This window comes from Pseudophryne corroboree, chromosome 2 (genome assembly GCF_028390025.1).
Source record: "Pseudophryne corroboree isolate aPseCor3 chromosome 2, aPseCor3.hap2, whole genome shotgun sequence".
In the NCBI taxonomy this organism is placed as follows: Eukaryota; Metazoa; Chordata; class Amphibia; order Anura; family Myobatrachidae; genus Pseudophryne; species Pseudophryne corroboree.
Genome location: NC_086445.1, coordinates 272,586,460 through 272,606,357, shown reverse-complemented (window position 1 = coordinate 272,606,357; position 19,898 = coordinate 272,586,460). Strand labels below are relative to the sequence as shown.

Genomic DNA, 19,898 nt, shown 5'->3' with positions numbered 1-19,898 from the left:
GGCTTTGACCAGGGTAGGAATGACCTCTTCCGGAATGCCTTTTTCCCTTAGGATCCGGCGTTCAACCGCCATGCCGTCAAACGCAGCCGCGGTAAGTCTTGGAACAGACATGGTACTTGCTGAAGCAAGTCCCTTCTTAGCGGCAGAGGCCATGAGTCCTCTGTGAGCATCTCTTGAAGTTCCGGGTACCAAGTCCTTCTTGGCCAATCCGGAGCCACGAGTATAGTTCTTACTCCTCTACGTCTTATAATTCTCAGTTCCTTAGGTATGAGAAGCAGAGGAGGGAACACATACACCGACTGGTACACCCACGGTGTTACCAGAACGTCCACAGCTATTGCCTGAGGGTCTCTTGACCTGGCGCAATACCTGTCCAGTTTTTTGTTCAGGCGGGACGCCATCATGTCCACCTTTGGTCTTTCCCAACGGTTCACAATCATGTGGAAGACTTCCCGATGAAGTCCCCACTCTCCCGGGTGGAGGTCGTGCTGAGGAAGTCTGCTTCCCAGTTGTCCACTCCCGGAATGAACACTGCTGACAGTGCTATCACATGATTTTCCGCCCAGCGAAGAATCCTTGCAGTTTCTGCCATTGCCCTCCTGCTTCTTGTGCCGCCCTGTCTGTTTACGTGGGCGACTGCCGTGATGTTGTCCCACTGGATCAATACCGGCTGACCTTGAAGCAGAGGTCTTGCTAAGCTTAGAGCATTGTAAATTGCTCTTAGCTCCAGTATATTTATGTGGAGAGAAGTCTCCAGACTTGATCACACTCCCTGGAAATTTTTTCCTTGTGTGACTGCTCCCCAGCCTTTCAGGCTGGCATCCGTGGTCACCAGGACCCAGTCCTGAATGCCGAATCTGTGGCCCTTTAGTAGATGAGCACTCTGCAGCCACCACAGAAGAGACACCCTTGTCCTTGGAGACAGGGTTATCCGCTGATGCATCTGAAGATGCAATCCGGACCATTTTTCCAGCAGATCCCACTGAAAAGTTCTTGCGTGAAATCTGCCGAATGGAATCGCTTCGTAAGAAGCCACCATTTTTCCCAGGACCCTTGTGCAATGATGCACTGACACTTTTCCTGGTTTTAGGAGGTTCCTGACTAGCTCGGATAACTCCCTGGCTTTCTCCTCCGGGAGAAACACCTTTTTCTGGACTGTGTCCAGAATCATCCCTAGGAACAGCAGACGTGTCGTCGGAGACAGCTGCGATTTTGGAATATTTAGAATCCACCCGTGCTGTCGTAGAACTACTTGAGATAGTGCTACTCCGACCTCCAACTGTTCTCTGGACCTTGCCCTTATCAGGAGATCGTCCAAGTAAGGGATAATTAAGACGCCTTTTCTTTGAAGAAGAATCATCATCATTTCGGCCATTACCTTGGTAAAGACCCGGGGTGCCGTGGACAATCCAAACGGCAGCGTCTGAAACTGATAGTGACAGTTTTGTACAACGAACCTGAGGTACCCTTGGTGAGAAGGGCAAATTGGGACATGGAGGTAAGCATCCTTGATGTCCAGGGACACCATATAGTCCCCTTCTTCCTGGTTCGCTATCACTGCTCTGAGTGACTCCATCTTGATTTGAACCTTTGTATGTAAGTGTTCAAATATTTCAGATTTAGAATAGGTCTCACCGAGCCGTCTGGCTTCAGTACCACAATATAGTGTGGAATAATACCCCTTTCCTTGTTGTAGGAGGGGTACTTTGATTATCAACCTGCTGGGAATACAGCTTGTGAATTGTTTCCAATACTGCCTCCCTGTCGGAGGGAGACGTTGGTAAAGCAGACTTCAGGAACCTGCGAGGGGGAGACGTCTCGAATTTCCAATCTGTACCCCTGGGATACTACTTGTAGGATCCAGGGGTCCACTTGCGAGTGAGCCCACTGCGCGCTGAAAGTCTTGAGACGACCCCCCACCGCACCTGAGTCCGCTTGTACGGCCCCAGCGTCATGCTGAGGACTTGGCAAAAGCGGTGGAGGGCTTCTGTTCCTGGGAATGGGCTGCCTGCTGCAGTCTTCTTCCCTTTCCTCTATCCCTGGGCAGATATGACTGGCCTTTTGCCTGCTTGCCCTTATGGGGACGAAAGGACTGAGGCTGAAAAGACGGTGTCTTTTTCTGCTGAGATGTGACTTGGGGTAAAAAAGGTGGATTTTCCAGCTGTTGCCGTGGCCACCAGGTCCGATGGACCGACCCCAAATAACTCCTCCCCTTTATACGGCAATACTTCCATGTGCCGTTTGGAATCTGCATCACCTGACCACTGTCGTGTCCATAAACATCTTCTGGCAGATATGGACATCGCACCTACTCTTGATGCCAGAGTGCAAATATCCCTCTGTGCATCTCGCATATATAGAAATGCATCCTTTAAATGCTCTATAGTCAATAAAATACTGTCCCTGTCAAGGGTATCAATATTTTCAGTCAGGGAATCCGACCAAGCCACCCCAGCGCTGCACATCCAGGCTGAGGCGATCGCTGCTCGCAGTATAACACCAGTATGTGTGTATATACTTTTTAGGATATTTTCCAGCCTCCTATCAGCTGGCTCCTTGAGGGCGGCCGTATCTGGAGACGGTAACGCCACTTGTTTTGATAAGCGTGTGAGCGCCTTATCCACCCTAAGGGGTGTTTCCCAACGCGCCCTAACTTCTGGCGGGAAAGGGTATAACGCCAATAATTTTCTATCGGGGGAAACCCACGCATCATCACACACTTCATTTAATTTATCTGATTCAGGAAATACTACAGGTAGTTTTTTCACACCCCACATAATACCCTCTTTTGTGGTACTTGTAGTATCAGAAATATGTAACACCTCCTTCATTGCCCTTAACATGTAACGTGTGGCCCAAATGGAAAATACGTTTGTTTCTTCACCGTCGACACTGGAGTCAGTGTCCGTGTCGACCGACTGAGGTAAATGGGCGTTTTAAAGCCCCTGACGGTGTTTTAGACGCCTGGACAGGTACTAATTGGTTTGCCGGCCGTCTCATGTCGTCAACCGACCTTGCAGCGTGTTGACATTATCACGTAATTCCCTAAATAAGCCATCCATTCCGGTGTCGACTCCCTAGAGAGTGACATCACCATTACAGGCAATTGCTCCGCCTCCTCACCAACATCGTCCTCATACATGTCGACACACACGTACCAACACACAGCACACACACACAGGGAATGCTCTGATAGAGGACAGGACCCCACTAGCCCTTTGGGGAGACAGAGGGAGAGTTTGCCAGCACACACCCAAAACGCTATATTATACAGGGACAACCTTATATAAGTGTTTTCCCTTATAGCATCTTAATATATAATAATATCGCCAAATAAGTGCCCCCCCTCTCTGTTTTAACCCTGTTTCTGTAGTGCAGTGCAGGGGAGAGCCTGGGAGCCTTCCTAGCAGCGGAGCTGTGTAGGAAAATGGCGCTGTGTGCTGAGGAGAATAGGCCCCGCCCCCTTTTCGGCGGGCTTCTTCTCCCGTTTTTCGGACAACCTGGCAGGGGTTAAATACATCCATATAGCCCCAGGGGCTATATGTGATGTATTTTTAGCCAGCATAGGTACTTTCATTGCTGCCCAGGGCGCCCCCCCAAGCGCCCTGCACCCTCAGTGACCGTTGGTGTGAAGTGTGCTGAGAGCAATGGCGCACAGCTGCAGTGCTGTGCGCTACCTCATGAAGACTGAGAAGTCTTCAGCCGCCGATTTCTGGACCTCTTCTCTCTTCAGCATCTGCAAGGGGGTCGGCGGCGCGGCTCCGGTGACCCATCCAGGCTGTACCTGTGATCGTCCCTCTGGAGCTAGTGTCCAGTAGCCTAAGAAGCCAATCCATCCTGCACGCAGGTGAGTTCACTTCTTCTCCCCTAAGTCCCTCGTTGCAGTGAGCCTGTTGCCAGCAGGACTCACTGAAAATAAAAAACCTAACAAAACTTTTACTCTAAGCAGCTCTTTAGGAGAGCCACCTAGATTGCACCCTTCTCGGCCGGGCACAAAAACCTAACTGAGGCTTGGAGGAGGGTCATAGGGGGAGGAGCCAGTGCACACCACCTGATCCTAAAGCTTTTACTTTTGTGCCCTGTCTCCTGCGGAGCCGCTATTCCCCATGGTCCTGACGGAGTCCCCAGCATCCACTTAGGACGTCAGAGAAAAAAAGTTTTTCTTCTTTAGTACCTGTAAAATGTACTCAAGGATGAAACGACTGATACGGTACATAAAGCTGTAAGACTAAATAACTTCATGTCCAATAACTGTATAAATTGCTTCCTAATTAATAAATTAAAGAAAATAGGTACAGTGCACTGAATGCATGGATTTATTTTTTATTAACTGCATGTTCGTGAAAGGAGGTAGCCTGGTGACAAAAGTAGGGTTATTTCCAGTACAAGAACGTAAAGAAAACATACCATTAGGCTTTTCTATAGCTTGTTGGCAGGTATCTTTAACTTTGCGGAATAGGTCAGGTCCTGCTAGACGTTTTGAAATGCCAACACGCAGTAACACAGCCGCAGGTGTGAATTTTAAGAGAGCAGCACCAGATTCCCGTGGTTCCTTCACCTGCTTAGGCATCAAACTAGACCAGTCTACATCAATTACATCCAGAGGATCTGTGAAAAGAAAACACATGTTTAGAGTACAACTGCATTGCTAAAATAGGATTTTGGTTCTTACCCGATAAATTGTTTTCTCTGACTTTTATGGCGTGGGGGGAGGGGGGAGATTGGCAAAACATTGGTGTATAGATGGTGCTGGAGGAGTATGGGAACTAAACGATGAACTTGACAGCACAGGCTCATCCTGCCCTATACCCCCCAGCCCCTGCCCCGAATAATAAGATTTTACTTACCGATAAATCTATTTCTCATAGTCCGTAGTGGATGCTGGGGACTCCGTCAGGACCATGGGGGATAGCGGCTCCGCAGGAGACAGGGCACAAAAGCAAGCTTTTAGGATCACATGGTGTGTACTGGCTCCTCCCCCTATGACCCTCCTCCAAGCCTCAGTTAGGTACTGTGCCCGGACGAGCGTACACAATAAGGAAGGATCTTGAATCCCGGGTAAGACTCATACCAGCCACACCAATCACACCGTACAACTTGTGATTTGAACCCAGTTAACAGTATGATAACAATGAAGTAGCCTCTAAAAAAGATGGCTCACAACAATAATAACCCGATTTTTTTGTAACAATAACTATGTACAAGTAATGCAGACAATCCGCACTTGGGATGGGCGCCCAGCATCCACTACGGACTATGAGAAATAGATTTATCGGTAAGTAAAATCTTATTTTCTCTAACGTCCTAGTGGATGCTGGGGACTCCGTCAGGACCATGGGGATTATACCAAAGCTCCCAAACGGGCGGGAGAGTGCGGATGACTCCGAATGAGAGAACTCCAGGTCCTCCTCAGCCAGGGTATCAAATTTGTAGAATTTAGCAAACGTGTTTGCCCCTGACCAAGTAGCTGCTCGGCAAAGTTGTAAAGCCGAGACCCCTCGGGCAGCCGCCCAAGATGAGCCCACCTTCCTTGTGGAATGGGCATTTACAGATTTTGGCTGTGGCAGGCCTGCCACAGAATGTGCAAGCTGAATTGTACTACAAATCCAACGAGCAATAGTCTGCTTAGAAGCAGGAGCACCCAGCTTTTTGGGTGCCTACAATATAAACAGCAAGTCAGACTTTCTGACTCCAGCCGTCCTGGAATTATATATATATATATATATATATATATATATATATATATATATATTCAGGGCCCTGACAACGTCTAGCAACTTGGAGTCTTCCAAGTCCCTAGTAGCCGCAGGCACCACAATAGGTTGTTTCATGTGAAACGCTGACACCACCTTAGGGAGAAACTGGGGACGAGTCCGCAGTTCTGCCCTGTCCGAATGGAAAATCAAATATGGGCTTTTGTAAGACAAAGCCGCCAATTTTGACAATCGCCTGGCCGAGGCCAGGGCCAACAGCATGGTCACTTTCCATGTGAGATATTTCAAATCCACAGATTTGAGTGGTTCAAACCAATATGATTTGAGGAATCCCAACACTACGTTGAGATCCCACGGTGCCACTGGAGGCACACAAGGGCTGTATATGCAATACTCCCTTGACAAACGTCTGGACTTCAGGAACTGAAGCCAATTCTTTCTGGAAGAAAATCTATAGGGCCGAAACTTGAACCTTAATGGACCCCAATTTGAGGCTCCTAGACACTCCTGTTTGCAGGAAGTGCAGAAATCGACCTAGTTGAAATTTTTTCGTGGGGCCTTCCTGGCCTCACCCACGCAACATATTTTTACCACATGTGGTGATAACGTTGTGCGGTCACTTCCTTCCTGGCTTTGACCAGGGTAGGTATGACCTCTTCCGGAATGCCTTTTTCCTTAGGATCCGGCGTTCAACCGCCATGCCGTCAAACGCAGTCGCGGTAAGTATTGGAACAGACAAGGTCCCTGCTGGAGCAGGTCCTTTCTTAAAGGCCGATGCCACGGTTCCTCTTGGAACAGACATGGTACTTGCTGAAAGCAAATCCCTTCTTAGCTCCCGAGGCCATTAGTCCTCTGTGAGCATCTCTTGAAGTTCCGGTTACCAAGTCCCTCTTGGCCAATCCGGAGCCACGAGTATAGTTCTTACTCCTCTATGTCTTATAATTCTCAATACCTTGGTTATGAGAAGCAGAGGAGGGAACACATACACCGACTGTTACACCCACGGTGTTACCAGGACGTCCACAGCTATCGCCTGAAGGTCTCGTGACCTGGCGCAATACCTGTCCCATTTTTTGTTCGGGCGGGACGCCATCATGTCCACCTTTGGTCTTTCCCAACGGTTCACAATCATGCGGAAAACTTCCCGATGAAGTTCCCACTCTCCCGAGTGGAGGTCGTGCCTGCTGCGGAAGTCTGCTTCCCAGTCGTCCACTCCCGGAATGAACACTGCTGACAGTGCTATCACATGATTTTCCGCCTAGCGAAAAATCCTTGCAGTTTTGCCACTGCCCTCCTGCTTCTTGTGCCGCCCTTTCTGTTTACGTGGGCGACTGCCGTGATGTTATCCCACTGGATCAATACCGGCTGACCTTGAAGCAGAGGTCTTGCTAAGCTTAGAGCATTATAAATTTGCTCTTAGCTCCAGTATATTTATGTGGAGAGAATTCTCCAGACTTGATCACACTCCTTGTGTGACTGCTCCCCAGCCTCTCAGGCTGGCCTCCGTGGTCACGAGCATCCAATCCTGAATGCCGAATCTGCGGCCCTCTAGAAGATGAGCACTCTGTAATCACCACAGGAGAGACACCCTTGTCCTTGGATATAGGGTTATCCGCTGATGCATCTGAAGATGCGATCCGGACCATTTGTCCAGCAGATCCCACTGAAGAGTTCTTGCGTGAAATCTGCCGAATGGAAGCGCTTCGTAATAAGCCACCATTTTTACCAGGACTCTTGTGCAATGATGCACTGACACTTTTCCTGGTTTTAGGAGGATCCCGATTAGCTCGGATAACTCCCTGGCTTTCTCCTCTGGGAGAAACACCTTTTCCTGGACTGTGTCCAGAATCATCCCTAGGACCAGCAGACGTGTCGTCGGAACAACTGCGGTTTTGGAATATTTAGAATCCACCCGTGCTGTCGTAGAACTACTTGAGATAGTGCTACTCCGACCTCCAACTGTTCTCTGGACCTTGTTCTTATCAGGAGGTCGTCCATTTTCTTTGAAGACGAATCCTCCTTTCGGTCATTACCTTGGTAAGGACCCGGGTTGCCTTGGACAATCCAACGGCATCGTCTTGAAACTGATAGTGACAGTTCTGTACCATGAACCTGAGGTACCCTTGGTGAGAAAAGGCAAATTTTGGGACATGGAGGTAAGCATTCCTGATGTCCCGGGACACCATATAGTCCCCTTGTTCTTTGCTATCACTGCTCTGAGTGACTCCATCTGGATTTGAACCCTTGTAAGTGTTCAAATTTTTCAGATTTAGAATAGGTCTCACCTAGCCTTCAGTACCACCATATAGTGTGGAGTAATACCCCTTTCCTTGTTGTCGGAGGGGTAATTTTATTATCACCTGCTGGGAATACAGCTTGTGAATTGTTTTCAATACTGCCTCCCTGTCGGAGGGAGACATTGGTACAGCAGACTACAGGAACCTGCGAGGGGGGAAACCTCTCGACATTCCAATCTGTACCCCTTGGATACTACTTGTAGGATCCAGGGGTCCTGTACGGTCCCAGCGTCATGCTGAGAACTTGGTAGAAGCGGTGGAGGGCTTCTGTTCCTGGGAATGGGCTGCCTGCTGCAGTCTTCTTCCCTTTCCTCTATCCCTGGGCAGATATGACTCTTATAGGGACGAAAGGACTGAGGCTGAAAAGACGGTGTCTTTTTCTGCAGAGATGTGACTTAGGGTAAAAAACGGTGGATTTTCCAGCAGTTGCCCTGGCCACCAGGTCCCATGGACCGACCCCAAATAACTCCTCCCCTTTATACGGCAATACATCTTTGTGCCGTTTGGAATCTGCATCACCTGACCACTGTCGTGTCCATAAACATCTTCTTGCAGATATGGACATCGCATTTACTCTTGATGCCAGAGTGCAAATATCCCTCTGCGCATCTCGCATATATAGAAATGCATCCTTTAAATGCTCTATAGTCAATAAAATACTGTCCCTGTCAAAGGTATCAATATTTTTAGTCAGGGAATCCGACCAAGCCACCTCAGCTCTGCACATCCAGGCTGAGGCGATCGCTGGTCGCAGTATAACACCAGCATGTGTGTGTATACTTTTTAGGATATTTTTCAGCCTCCTATCAGCTGGCTCCTTAAGTACGGCCCTATCCGTAGATGGTACCGCCACTTGTTCTGATAAGCGTGTGAGCGCCTTATCCACCCTGAGGGGTGTTTCCCACCGCGCCTTAACTTCTGGCGGGAAAGGGTATACCGCCAATAATTTTCTATCGGGGGAAACCCACGCATCATCACACACTTCATTTAATTTATCTGATTCAGGAAAAACTACAGGTAGTTTTTTCACCTCACACATAATACCCTTTTTTGTGGTACTTGGAGTATCAGAAATATGTAACACCTCCTTCATTGCCCTTAACGTGTGGCCCTAAAAGAAAATACGTTTGTTTCTTCACCGTCGACACTGAAATCAGTGTCCGTGTCTGGGTCTGTGTCGACCGACTGAGGTAAATGGGCATTTTACAGCCCCTGACGGTGTTTGAGACGCCTGGACAGATACTAATTTGTTCGCCGGCCCGCTCATGTCGTCAACCGGCTTGCAGCGTGTTGACATTGTCACGTAATTTCCATAAATAAGCCATCCATTCCGGTGTCGACTCCCTAGAGAGTGACATCACCATTACAGGCAATTTGCTCCGCCTCCTCACCAATATTTTCCTCATACATGTCGACACACACGTACCGACATACAGCACACACATAGGGAATGCTCTGATAGAGGACAGGACCCACTAGCCCTTTGGGGAGACAGAGGGAGAGTTTGCCAGCACACACCAAAACGCTATAATTATCCAGGGACAACCTTTATATAAGTGTTCCTCCCTTATAGCATTTCAATATATATACATATCGCCAAATCAGTGCCCCCCCTCTCTGTTTTAACCCTGTTTCTGTAGTGCAGTGCAGGGGAGAGCATGGGAGCCTTCCCACCAGCCTTTCTGTGAGGGAAAATGGCGCTGTGTGCTGAGGAGAATAGGCCCCGCCCCCTTTTCGGCGGGCTTCTTCTCCGGAGTTTTAGATATCTGGCAGGGGTTAAATACATCCATATAGCCTCAAGGGCTATATGTGATGTATTTTTCGCCATACAGGTATTATACATTGCTGCCCAGGGCGCCCCCCCCCAGCGCCCTGCACCCTCCGTGACCGCTGTGTGAAGTGTGCTGACAACAATGGCGCACAGCTGCAGTGCTGTGCGCTACCTGATGAAGACTGAGAGTCTTCTGCCGCCTGGTTCCGGACCTCTTCATCTTCAGCGTCTGCAAGGGGGGTCGGCGGCGCGGCTCCGGGACGAACCCCAGGGCGAGCCCTGTGTTCCGACTCCCTCTGGAGCTATGTCCAGTAGCCTAAGAATCCAATCCATCCTGCACGCAGGTGAGTTGAAAATCTCTCCCCTAAGTCCCTCGATGCAGTGAGCCTGTTGCCAGCAGGACTCACTGAAAATAAAGAACCTAAAAACTTTTTCTAAGTAACTCTTTAAGAGAGCCACCTAGATTGCACCCTTCTCGGCCGGGCACAAAAACCTAACTAAGGCTTGGAGGAGGGTCATAGGGGGAGGAGCCAGTACACACCATGTGATCCTAAAAGCTTGCTTTTGTGCCCTGTCTCCTGCGGAGCCGCTATCCCCCATGGTCCTGACGGAGTCCCCAGCATCCACTAGGACGTTAGAGAAAACCAGTTAACACTAACAAAGCCCAGGACAGTGCCTCAGAGAAGAGGAAGCAAACCAGGCACAAATATTAACTCAGTGGTATTAACTCAGTGGGCCTGTACCACCAAATCCAAGAAAACAACCCCGCAAAAGCCAGGCTCGTGAGGGTGGGCGTCCAGTGCCCCAATAAAATTCAGAGAATAGGATTTATCAAGCAAGAAACAAAGTCCCATTTTCTCTTTCATACATGGGGAAACACTAACAAAACAATGGGATGCCCTAAGGGAGGGACCGCTCCTGTGATGTGTGTAGGACCCTACGCCCGAAGCTAGCATCTGTACAGGTGAAAATGTCAAACGAAGAAGTTAATGGAAGTGTTTACAGAGAACCAAATAGTCCACCTGCAAAGCTATTACGCCGAGGCAGAACGGTGAGATGCCCAGGATGTACCAGCTGACTCCGTCGAGTGGGCTGTTACCAAGTCAAGACTGGCTTGTTTGCCAAAGTTAAGGCCTGACGGATGACCTAGCAATAAATCTGCTTCAAAACAAGCCAACCACACTTGTTGACATCATAAAGTACAAACTGAATTGAGCATCGGAAAGGCCTTGGTCCTGTGCACATAAACAAAAAGTCCATTGAAGCAAGAGACAATAGTGGACCCGCTAATCCTCCACTGGAAGAGAAGCACCACAACTCTCCTGGTTGATATGGAACCACCTTCTACAGAAAATTCATCCTGATGCACAGGACCACCCGATCTGTGTGAAAGATCAGAAACGGAACAAATGCCCTCCGGGTAGAGGAGATAACCAGGAAGAAAATAGTTTTCCTGTAAGCAATCGTCTAGTGTTTAAAGGCTCAAAGGGATAAATCTGATTAGCCCCCGTAAGACCACAAGGGGAAACTAAGGGAATAAAGGATGTGATGAGGACTGAGAAACCCCATCAGCTCAGATTTGCATCTGTTGTAAGCGGTGTCCAGACCTGGATCAGGAACAAACATCCCCCCCCCCCCCCCCTTGTCTAATTTGGAGGATCTGAAGCCACCGTAGCAGGGAGTGGCGCACTTGTGACAATGAGAGGTGTTGGGACAGGAGCTTAAAGTGGTATTGGCTCCACTTGGTGAAGAAGCTCCGTCTGTGGAAACACATTTGCACAGAACTCTCAAGCAGAAGTACACTGACAGCAGACTATCCTTAGGGGAGATTTAACCATTGCCAGAGGGCCGACTACCAAGTATTACAGCCGTTCTCAAAGTGTCCCCTTAGTCCAAACGTTCCTGGTGGTCCAGTGAGGTATAAGCACACCAGGGAGCCGCTTACCTGAGCCCCTGCTCTGGCCATGCTGTCTATCCCCGTGAGCTCCAGAGACAAGCCAGAGTTACCGATTATGGTGCCAGAGCTCTAGCCATTGGAGCAGGTCTGGATGATAGGATTGCCGGTGTGAGCGCTGCATCCTCAACGGCACTGCTAGCAGCAAAAAAGAGAGTTATGGTAAAACTTACCTTCGTTTACTCTTTTTTCTTCGAGTTCTATGGGATCCACAGGGTTACCCTTGGGTATGATCTGGTTGGAGATCAAGACTGGCACCGATCAATAAAGCTTTGTGAGGCTACCAAGATGCAGTGGGCTCCTCTGCCTTCATACCCCACCCCAATGCTCAGGCACATCAGTTTAGTTAACAAGCCTAAAGCAGGAGCTGGAGAAATGAGAGAAGAAAGTATGGTACACACAGAAAATCACACTCTCAGATAAAAGAGAAGGGAACTGGTGACCATAAGGCAACCCATTGAAGCGTGGTGCATCAGGGTGGGCGCACTGTGGATCCCATGCACTTCGAAGAAAAAGAGATGACGAAGGTAAGTGTTCTTTCTTTTCTTCTTCGGGGTCCATGGTCTCCACAGGGTTAACCTTGGGGTGTCCCAACGCAGTTGTTATAGGGAGGGAATGCTCCTAAGCTGAAAAGGAGGACTTGGCGGCCAAAGGTTGCATCTTGAGAGCCAAATGTATCAAAGGCATAGAACCTAAGAAGTGTGTGGCCAAAAGACCACGTTAGCAGCCTTGCATAATTGTTCAGTCACTCCACAGCGTGCTGCCAATGAAGGAGCCACAGAGCGAGTAGAACAAGCAAACACTGTACTCTGAACAGGCAGATCAGCATGTGTGTAAGCCTGTGATATGGTCAAGCGAAGCCAAAGTGCCAATGTTTGTTTATTGGCTGGCCAGCACAGATTATGGAATCCATAGAGGATGAATAAGGCATCTGTTTTCCTAACAGAACTAGCGTGGTCCATGTAGGTCCGAAGAGCAGAGACCACATCCAAAGAGGCTTCACCTGGGGAGAGACCGGGTTCCTGGAAAGCCTGTACCACAATTGGTTCGTTGAAATTTAGAGACTACCTTAGGTAGGTAACCTAGTCGAAGTGGAATATCAGAAATGGGGAGCTTCCAAGCCAGAGACCCTACGAGCTGAAGCAATAGCCAATAGAAAAAGGGTCTTAGTGGTAAGACACTTCAGGTCTACCATTTGGATCGGTTTAAAAGGACTGCATTGTAGGGCCCTAAGAACCAATGACAGGTTTCAAGGAGCTACCGGAGGAACGGATGGAGGCTGTATCCGGAGTACCCCCTGAAGGAAGGTACGTACATCTGTCAAAGGAGCCAGTCTCTTCTGGAAACAAAGCCGAGACCTGAACCTTGAGAGAAGCTAGACAAATACCCATGTTGAGACCTGCCTGGGGTCGTAGCAATAATTAGCACACCACTGGAAAAAGTGCCAAATCCTGTGATAAATGTGAGCTGAGGTTGGCTTCCTAGCATGAAGCATAGTCTCAACCACCACCCCAGAGAATCCTTTTTACCTTAGGATGGATGTCTCAAGAGCCACGCATCAAAGACAGACGAGGCAGGTCCGGATGGAGGCAGGGCCCCTGGGAGAGTAGGTCTGGACGAAGAGGCAGAGGTGAGGGCTTGTCTATGGAGAAATCTATTAGATCCGTGAACCAATGGCATCTGGGCCATGCTGGAGCCACAAGAATGATTTTGCCACCATCCTCTTAGAATTATCCCAGGAATCCGGGAAGCAGAGTCACTGGAGGGAAGAGATAGGCCAGATGAAAGGCCCAAAGAACTGGAGCATCCACGAAGCTCACTCCTGGATCTCTTGTCCTGGCCCCGTACACTGGAACCTTGTGATTGTCTCTGGAGGCCATGAGATCAACTTCTGGAAGTACCCATTTGCGCACTAGTATCTGAAAGACCCCCGGGTAGAGATACCATTCCCCGGCATGAATGTCTTGTTGACTGAGGAAGTCTGCTTCAGAGTTGAGGACTCATGGAATGAAGATTGCGGATATGGCCGGGAGGTGGAGTTCCGCCCATGTGAGAATACTTTTTACCCCCTGCATAGTTTCCACACTGAGTACCTCCCTGCCGATTAATATAGGCCACTGCCGTGGTGTTGTCTGACTGAATCTGTATTGGAGAGCCATGGAGCAGGGTCTGGGCAATCAGAAGGGCCCGGTAGACAGCTCGAAGTTCCAGGACGTTGATCGGTAGATCCGGTACCGAGAGAGACCAGCGACCCCGAAAGGAGTGACTGCCTGTGACAGCCCTCCATTCCCTGAGACTGGCATCGTGGTAAGGAGTGTCCACTGTGGGGTCCAGAATGGCCGGCCCCTGCCTAAATTGGTCATATGTAACCACCATGACAGAGACGCCCGAAGACATCTCGGCAGAATCAACGTCGGGGATTTGATTTGAGATGATACACCTGTCCATTTGGAAAGTATCAGGCGCTGTAGGGGCCTGGAATGAAATTGGGCATATTGCACCCTGTCGAACACTGAGACCATGGAGCCTAGAGTCTGCATTGCTGAATGGACCGAAACCCTGGTACTCGGCAGTAATTATTGATTCATTGGAATCAGAGAGGGGAGTAGACCGAGGAAGGCTCAGGCCGCTTAAAGGTAGAGGGTGTAGGGAGTGCACTTTGACCTTGTACCATATTGTGAAAAGCAGCCGAGGAAGCAGCTAGGCTCTGTATAGATCTAGAAAAGGAGTTCAACCATATGGTAGGGACAGGTGGGGTTGTCATAGCCTCAAACAGGTTGTTATGAATGTTTGAATCACATAGAGGGAGCCACTGAGTGCTGCAGTGGTTGGCATGACTATAGGGGGAGCCACGGACTGCAGTGGCTGTGTTATACCCATAGGGGAAGCCACAGGTGTTGAAGCAATATGGTAAGCAATCTTAGTTAGCAATGTAGTAATCGATGCCCAAGGGGGATTCTTGTACAGGTGCTGGAGGGGTTGAGGTGCTGGGAGGCACAATACAGGTTGTGCACTTACCATCCTGTGACAATTCCTGAGGTAAAACCTCTGTGTTACAGGTTTCACAAGCTACCATTGTAGAAGCCCTGGACTGCTTGGTCTTAGATTTGTTAGACATAGCAGAATTACTGTATATACACACACACACACACACACACACACACACACACACACACACACACACACAATTCTGGCAATATGTAGCATGTAACAGGGATAGTATGTGACAAGGTGCACACAGCAAATACAATATACAGTACTGTGTGGCAAATTTAACACAAAACACCAGTTTTCAAGGGTTAGAGAGAAAGGGAAAGCAAGATCACACAGAGAGATTGACTCATGCAGCAGTACTAGCATAAGTCACATACAATGCAGAATAAACAATGTAATATACAGTGTAACTGCAATGAGCACTGATATTAACTACCCTGCTCTGTATAGGCTTGGTAGGATACAGCGCTTGTATAACCTGCTATGTGGTAGAGGTATACAGGGAGATTCTACCCACTGATCCTGGAGACCTACAGAGCTCTTAATAATGGCTGCCCAGCGTGTCTCTGAGGAGGAGGAGGAGGAGGAGGAGGAGGAGGAGGAGGAGGGAGGAGCAGCCCAGGGCGGGAATGGCGCCTTAGGCTCAGGGAGGGGCCGCTGGGGTAGCGCTGACCTCCCCTGTGCTGATATATCGCCACCGGTTCTCCTGGCTGTTTAAAGAGTCCCCAGCTCCAGTATATATTATGCCCTGGTGGTCTAGTGCGGCCGCGGGTACACTTAATGGACTGGGAGCACATCATCGCCGCTGACCCCCTGCGAAGGTCAGCGGTAAACAGTTGTTGCAAAACACGGGACCCCCGAGCGGGAAACCGCCTTACCTGTCCCCCAGTGAACTGGTTTGCAGTCCAGAGATCCCCTGCGCCTCTGCTAGTGAAGGATATGCCAGGGGTCCCACCGAAATCACACACAGAGTTGTGGCGTCGCGGCCCGGTGGGGGTGTTGGAGCATCAGCACTGGCTTTCTGATGGACTGCCAGATGCTGATTGCTCATGTGAAAAAGTTACATATATATATAGCCCAGGAGCTATATGTGATGCATTTTTTGCCATCCAAGGTGTTTTTTATTGCGTCTCAGGGCGCCCCCCCCCCCCCCCAGCGCCCTGCACCCTCAGTGACCGGAGTGTGAAGTGTGCTGAGAGCAATGGCGCACAGCTGCAGTGCTGTGCGCTACCTTGTTGAAGACAGGACGTCTTCTGCCGCCGATTTTCCGGACCTCTTCTGTCTTCTGGCTCTGTAAGGGGGCCGGCGGCGCGGCTCTGGGACCCATCCATGGCTGGGCCTGTGATCGTCCCTCTGGAGCTAATGTCCAGTAGCCTAAGAAGTCCAATCCACTCTGCACGCAGGTGAGTTCGCTTCTTCTCCCCTTAGTCCCTCGATGCAGTGAGCCTGTTGCCAGCAGGTCTCACTGAAAATAAAAAACCTAAAACTAAACTTTTCACTAAGCAGCTCAGGAGAGCCACCTAGTGTGCACCCTTCTCGTTCGGGCACAAAAATCTAACTGAGGCTTGGAGGAGGGTCATATGGGGAGGAGCCAGTGCACTTTTGTGCCCAGTCTCCTGCGGAGCCGCTATTCCCCATGGTCCTTACGGAGTCCCCAGCATCCACTTAGGACGTTAGAGAAAAAGAATAAAAACGTAAAAGCTTGGGCTGCAGTGTGCAGTCCCTGTTCAGTGTGAACATCTCCTTGCTGGCACCAAAAAAAAACTGATGTGCCTGTGAATGGGTGCGGGATATGAAGGCAGAGGAACCCACTGCATCTTGGGAACCTTACAAAGCTTTATTGTTCGGTGCCAGTCTTGGTCTCCAACCACATCATACCCAAGGTTAACCCTGTGGAGACCATGGACCCCAAAGAAGAAATAAAAAATTAAAACAATCTACATTAAAAAAATCACAGCTGAGGAAAAACCTGCCCAGAACCTTAAGGCACTAAAAAACTGCCTGCTCAGGGCAGGGGGCGTGGTATAGGGGAGGAGTAGCCTGTGCTGTTCAGTTCCCAGACTCCTCCAGCACTATCTATAACCTAGTTTTTCTCCAGTGGATGAAAAGAGAAAATTAAATTGAATTATATAGTTCAATATATTGACAGTCTGTTTTCATCTCTTGATTTCAAACTTCATATACAACTTCAATAGGATTTTAAAACACAAAGTTTGTTACAGATTTCCATCGCAAGAAAATTAGTAGTACAGTCATCAATTTAAGCTACATTTACCAGATATCTTTTCATCATCCTGCTGGTCTTCCTTCTTTTCAGCTGAATCCGCTAGAATCTCATCAAGCTCATCATCACTGATTGGCTCATACTCTTCCCCAGCACCAGAGTCCGCAGACTGAACATCTTCAAGTTTGGAAAGCTCCTCTTCTGCACCTGTAAATGCATACAGAGGGGTCAGTGAGGTAATGGCTGCAAGCATTTGCCTTCCAGTAGTACCTAAATGCCACATTTACCAGCACTATGTAGGTTATAATTTTAAATACATAAGCAACACATAAATGAACAAACACAGAGAAAAAGGAAGCCATCGAGAATATGCAGTGCACATTACAAATGTTTTAAGCATCCAATCTCTATAATAATTCTAAAAGGTCAGTCCCTGTCACAGACTGGATGTAGCAGCTGGGGTGTTAGAACAGAACAGAGGGGGTGTTTACTGAGGTGGACCTGGCATAGGCCAGGTCCATTGTACAGTACTAATAAAAATAAAAAAAAATTGTCAGTAGGAAAGCTAATGGACAATCTAAGGAGTGAATCTGTAATTTCACTTAAGCGTATGAAGAAGTGAGGCACCCATAGCCCAAGTAATGTGTACCTCTTAATGGAATGTCCTCAGACCTGTTAGAAGAGACAATCTCCTCCTAGTGTGCACGTCACAAGAATTATGTTGTATATCCTGTATGTCTAAGTCTTATGTATGCCCTGATTTCCAGTCCACCTGGTACCGTGGACAATAACGATAATAAGATTTTACTTACCGATAAATCTATTTCTCGGAGTCCGTAGTGGATGCTGGGCTTCCTGAAAGGACCATGGGGAATAGCGGCTCTGCAGGAGACAGGGCACAAAAAGTAAAGCTTTTTCCGATCAGGTGGTGTGCACTGGCTCCTCCCCCTATGACCCTCCTCCAGACTCCAGTTAGGTACTGTGCCCGGACGAGCGTACACAATAAGGGAGGATTTTGAATCCCGGGTAAGACTCATACCAGCCACACCAATCACACCGTACAACTTGTGATCTAAACCCAGTTAACAGTATGATAACAGCGGAGCCTCTGAAAGATGGCTTCCTACAACAATAACCCGAATAAGTTAACAATAACTATGTACAATTTATGCAGATAATCCGCACTTGGGATGGGCGCCCAGCATCCACTACGGACTCCGAGAAATAGATTTATCGGTAAGTAAAATCTTATTTTCTCTATCGTCCTAGTGGATGCTGGGGTTCCTGAAAGGACCATGGGGATTATACCAAAGCTCCCAAACGGGCGGGAGAGTGCGGATGACTCTGCAGCACCGAATGAGAGAACTCCAGGTCCTCCTTAGCCAGAGTATCAAATTTGTAAAATTTTACAAACGTGTTCTCCCCTGACCACGTAGCTGCTCGGCAAAGTTGTAATGCCGAGACCCCTCGGGCAGCCGCCCAAGATGAGCCCACCTTCCTTGTGGAGTGGGCCTTTACAGATTTAGGCTGTGGCAGGCCTGCCACAGAATGTGCCAGTTGGATTGTGCTACAGATCCAACGAGCAATCGTCTGCTTAGACGCAGGAGCACCCATCTTGTTGGGTGCATACAATATAAACAACGAGTCAGATTTTCTGACTCCAGCTGTTCTTGCAATATATATTTTTAATGCTCTGACAACGTCCAGTAACTTGGAGTCCTCCAAGTCACTTGTAGCCGCAGGCACTACAATAGGCTGGTTCAGATGAAATGCTGACACCACCTTAGGGAGAAAATGCGGACGAGTCCGCAGTTCCGCCCTGTCCGAATGGAAAATCAGATATGGGCTTTTGTAAGATAAAGCTGCCAATTCTGACACTCTCCTGGCAGAAGCCAGGGCTAGAAGCATGGTCACTTTCCAAGTGAGATATTTCAAATCCACCTTATTTAGTGGTTCAAACCAATGAGATTTTAGAAAATCCAAAACTACATTGAGATCCCACGGTGCCACTGGAGGCACCACAGGGGGCTGTATATGCAGCACTCCCTTAACAAAGGTCTGGACTTCAGGGACTGAAGCCAATTCTTTTTGAAAGAAAATCGACAGGGCCGAAATTTGAACCTTAATAGATCCCAATTTGAGACCCATAGACAATCCTGATTGCAGGAAATGTAGGAATCGACCCAGTTGAAATTCCTCCGTCGGAGCACTCCGATCTTCGCACCACGCAACATATTTTCGCCAAATTCGGTGATAATGTTGCACGGTTACTTCTTTCCTTGCTTTAATCAAAGTAGGAATGACTTCTTCCGGCATGCCTTTTTCCATTAGGATCCGGCGTTCAACCGCCATGCCGTCAAACGCAGCCGCGGTAAGTCTTGAAACAGACAGGGACCCTGCTGAAGCAAGTCCCTCCTTAGAGGTAGAGGCCACGGATCTTCCGTGATCATCTCTTGAAGTTCCGGGTACCAAGTCCTTCTTGGCCAATCCGGAACCACTAGTATCGTTCTTACGCCTCTTTGCCGTATAATTCTCAATACTTTTGGTATGAGAGGCAGAGGAGGAAACACATACACCGACTGGTACACCCAAGGCGTTACCAGCGCGTCCACAGCTATTGCCTGCGGATCTCTTGACCTGGCGCAATACCTGTCCAGTTTTTTGTTGAGGCGAGACGCCATCATGTCCACCATTGGTCTTTCCCAACGGGTTACCAGCATGTGGAAGACTTCTGGATGAAGTCCCCACTCTCCCGGGTGAAGATCGTGTCTGCTGAGGAAGTCTGCTTCCCAGTTGTCCACTCCCGGGATGAACACTGCTGACAGTGCTATCACATGATTCTCTGCTCAGCGAAGAATCCTTGCAGCTTCTGCCATTGCACTCCTGCTTCTTGTGCCGCCCTGTCTGTTCACATGGGCGACTGCCGTGATGTTGTCCGACTGGA

The 19,898-nt window shown here is 48.8% G+C and overlaps 1 protein-coding gene across 2 annotated transcripts in view; it reads right to left on the bottom strand.

Annotated features, from left to right (window-relative positions):
* The window catches only part of ZC3H13 (zinc finger CCCH-type containing 13), a 301,667-nt gene that overhangs the window by 3,196 nt on the left and 278,573 nt on the right, over positions 1-19,898 (bottom strand). For both annotated transcript variants that reach the window (XM_063952816.1, XM_063952817.1), the window contains 2 exons: positions 17,006-17,161; positions 4,408-4,608 (listed from right to left, as the gene is read on the bottom strand). In XM_063952816.1, the coding sequence (XP_063808886.1) occupies positions 4,408-4,608; positions 17,006-17,161 (357 nt within the window). The remainder of the gene's footprint in view (positions 1-4,407; positions 4,609-17,005; positions 17,162-19,898) is intronic.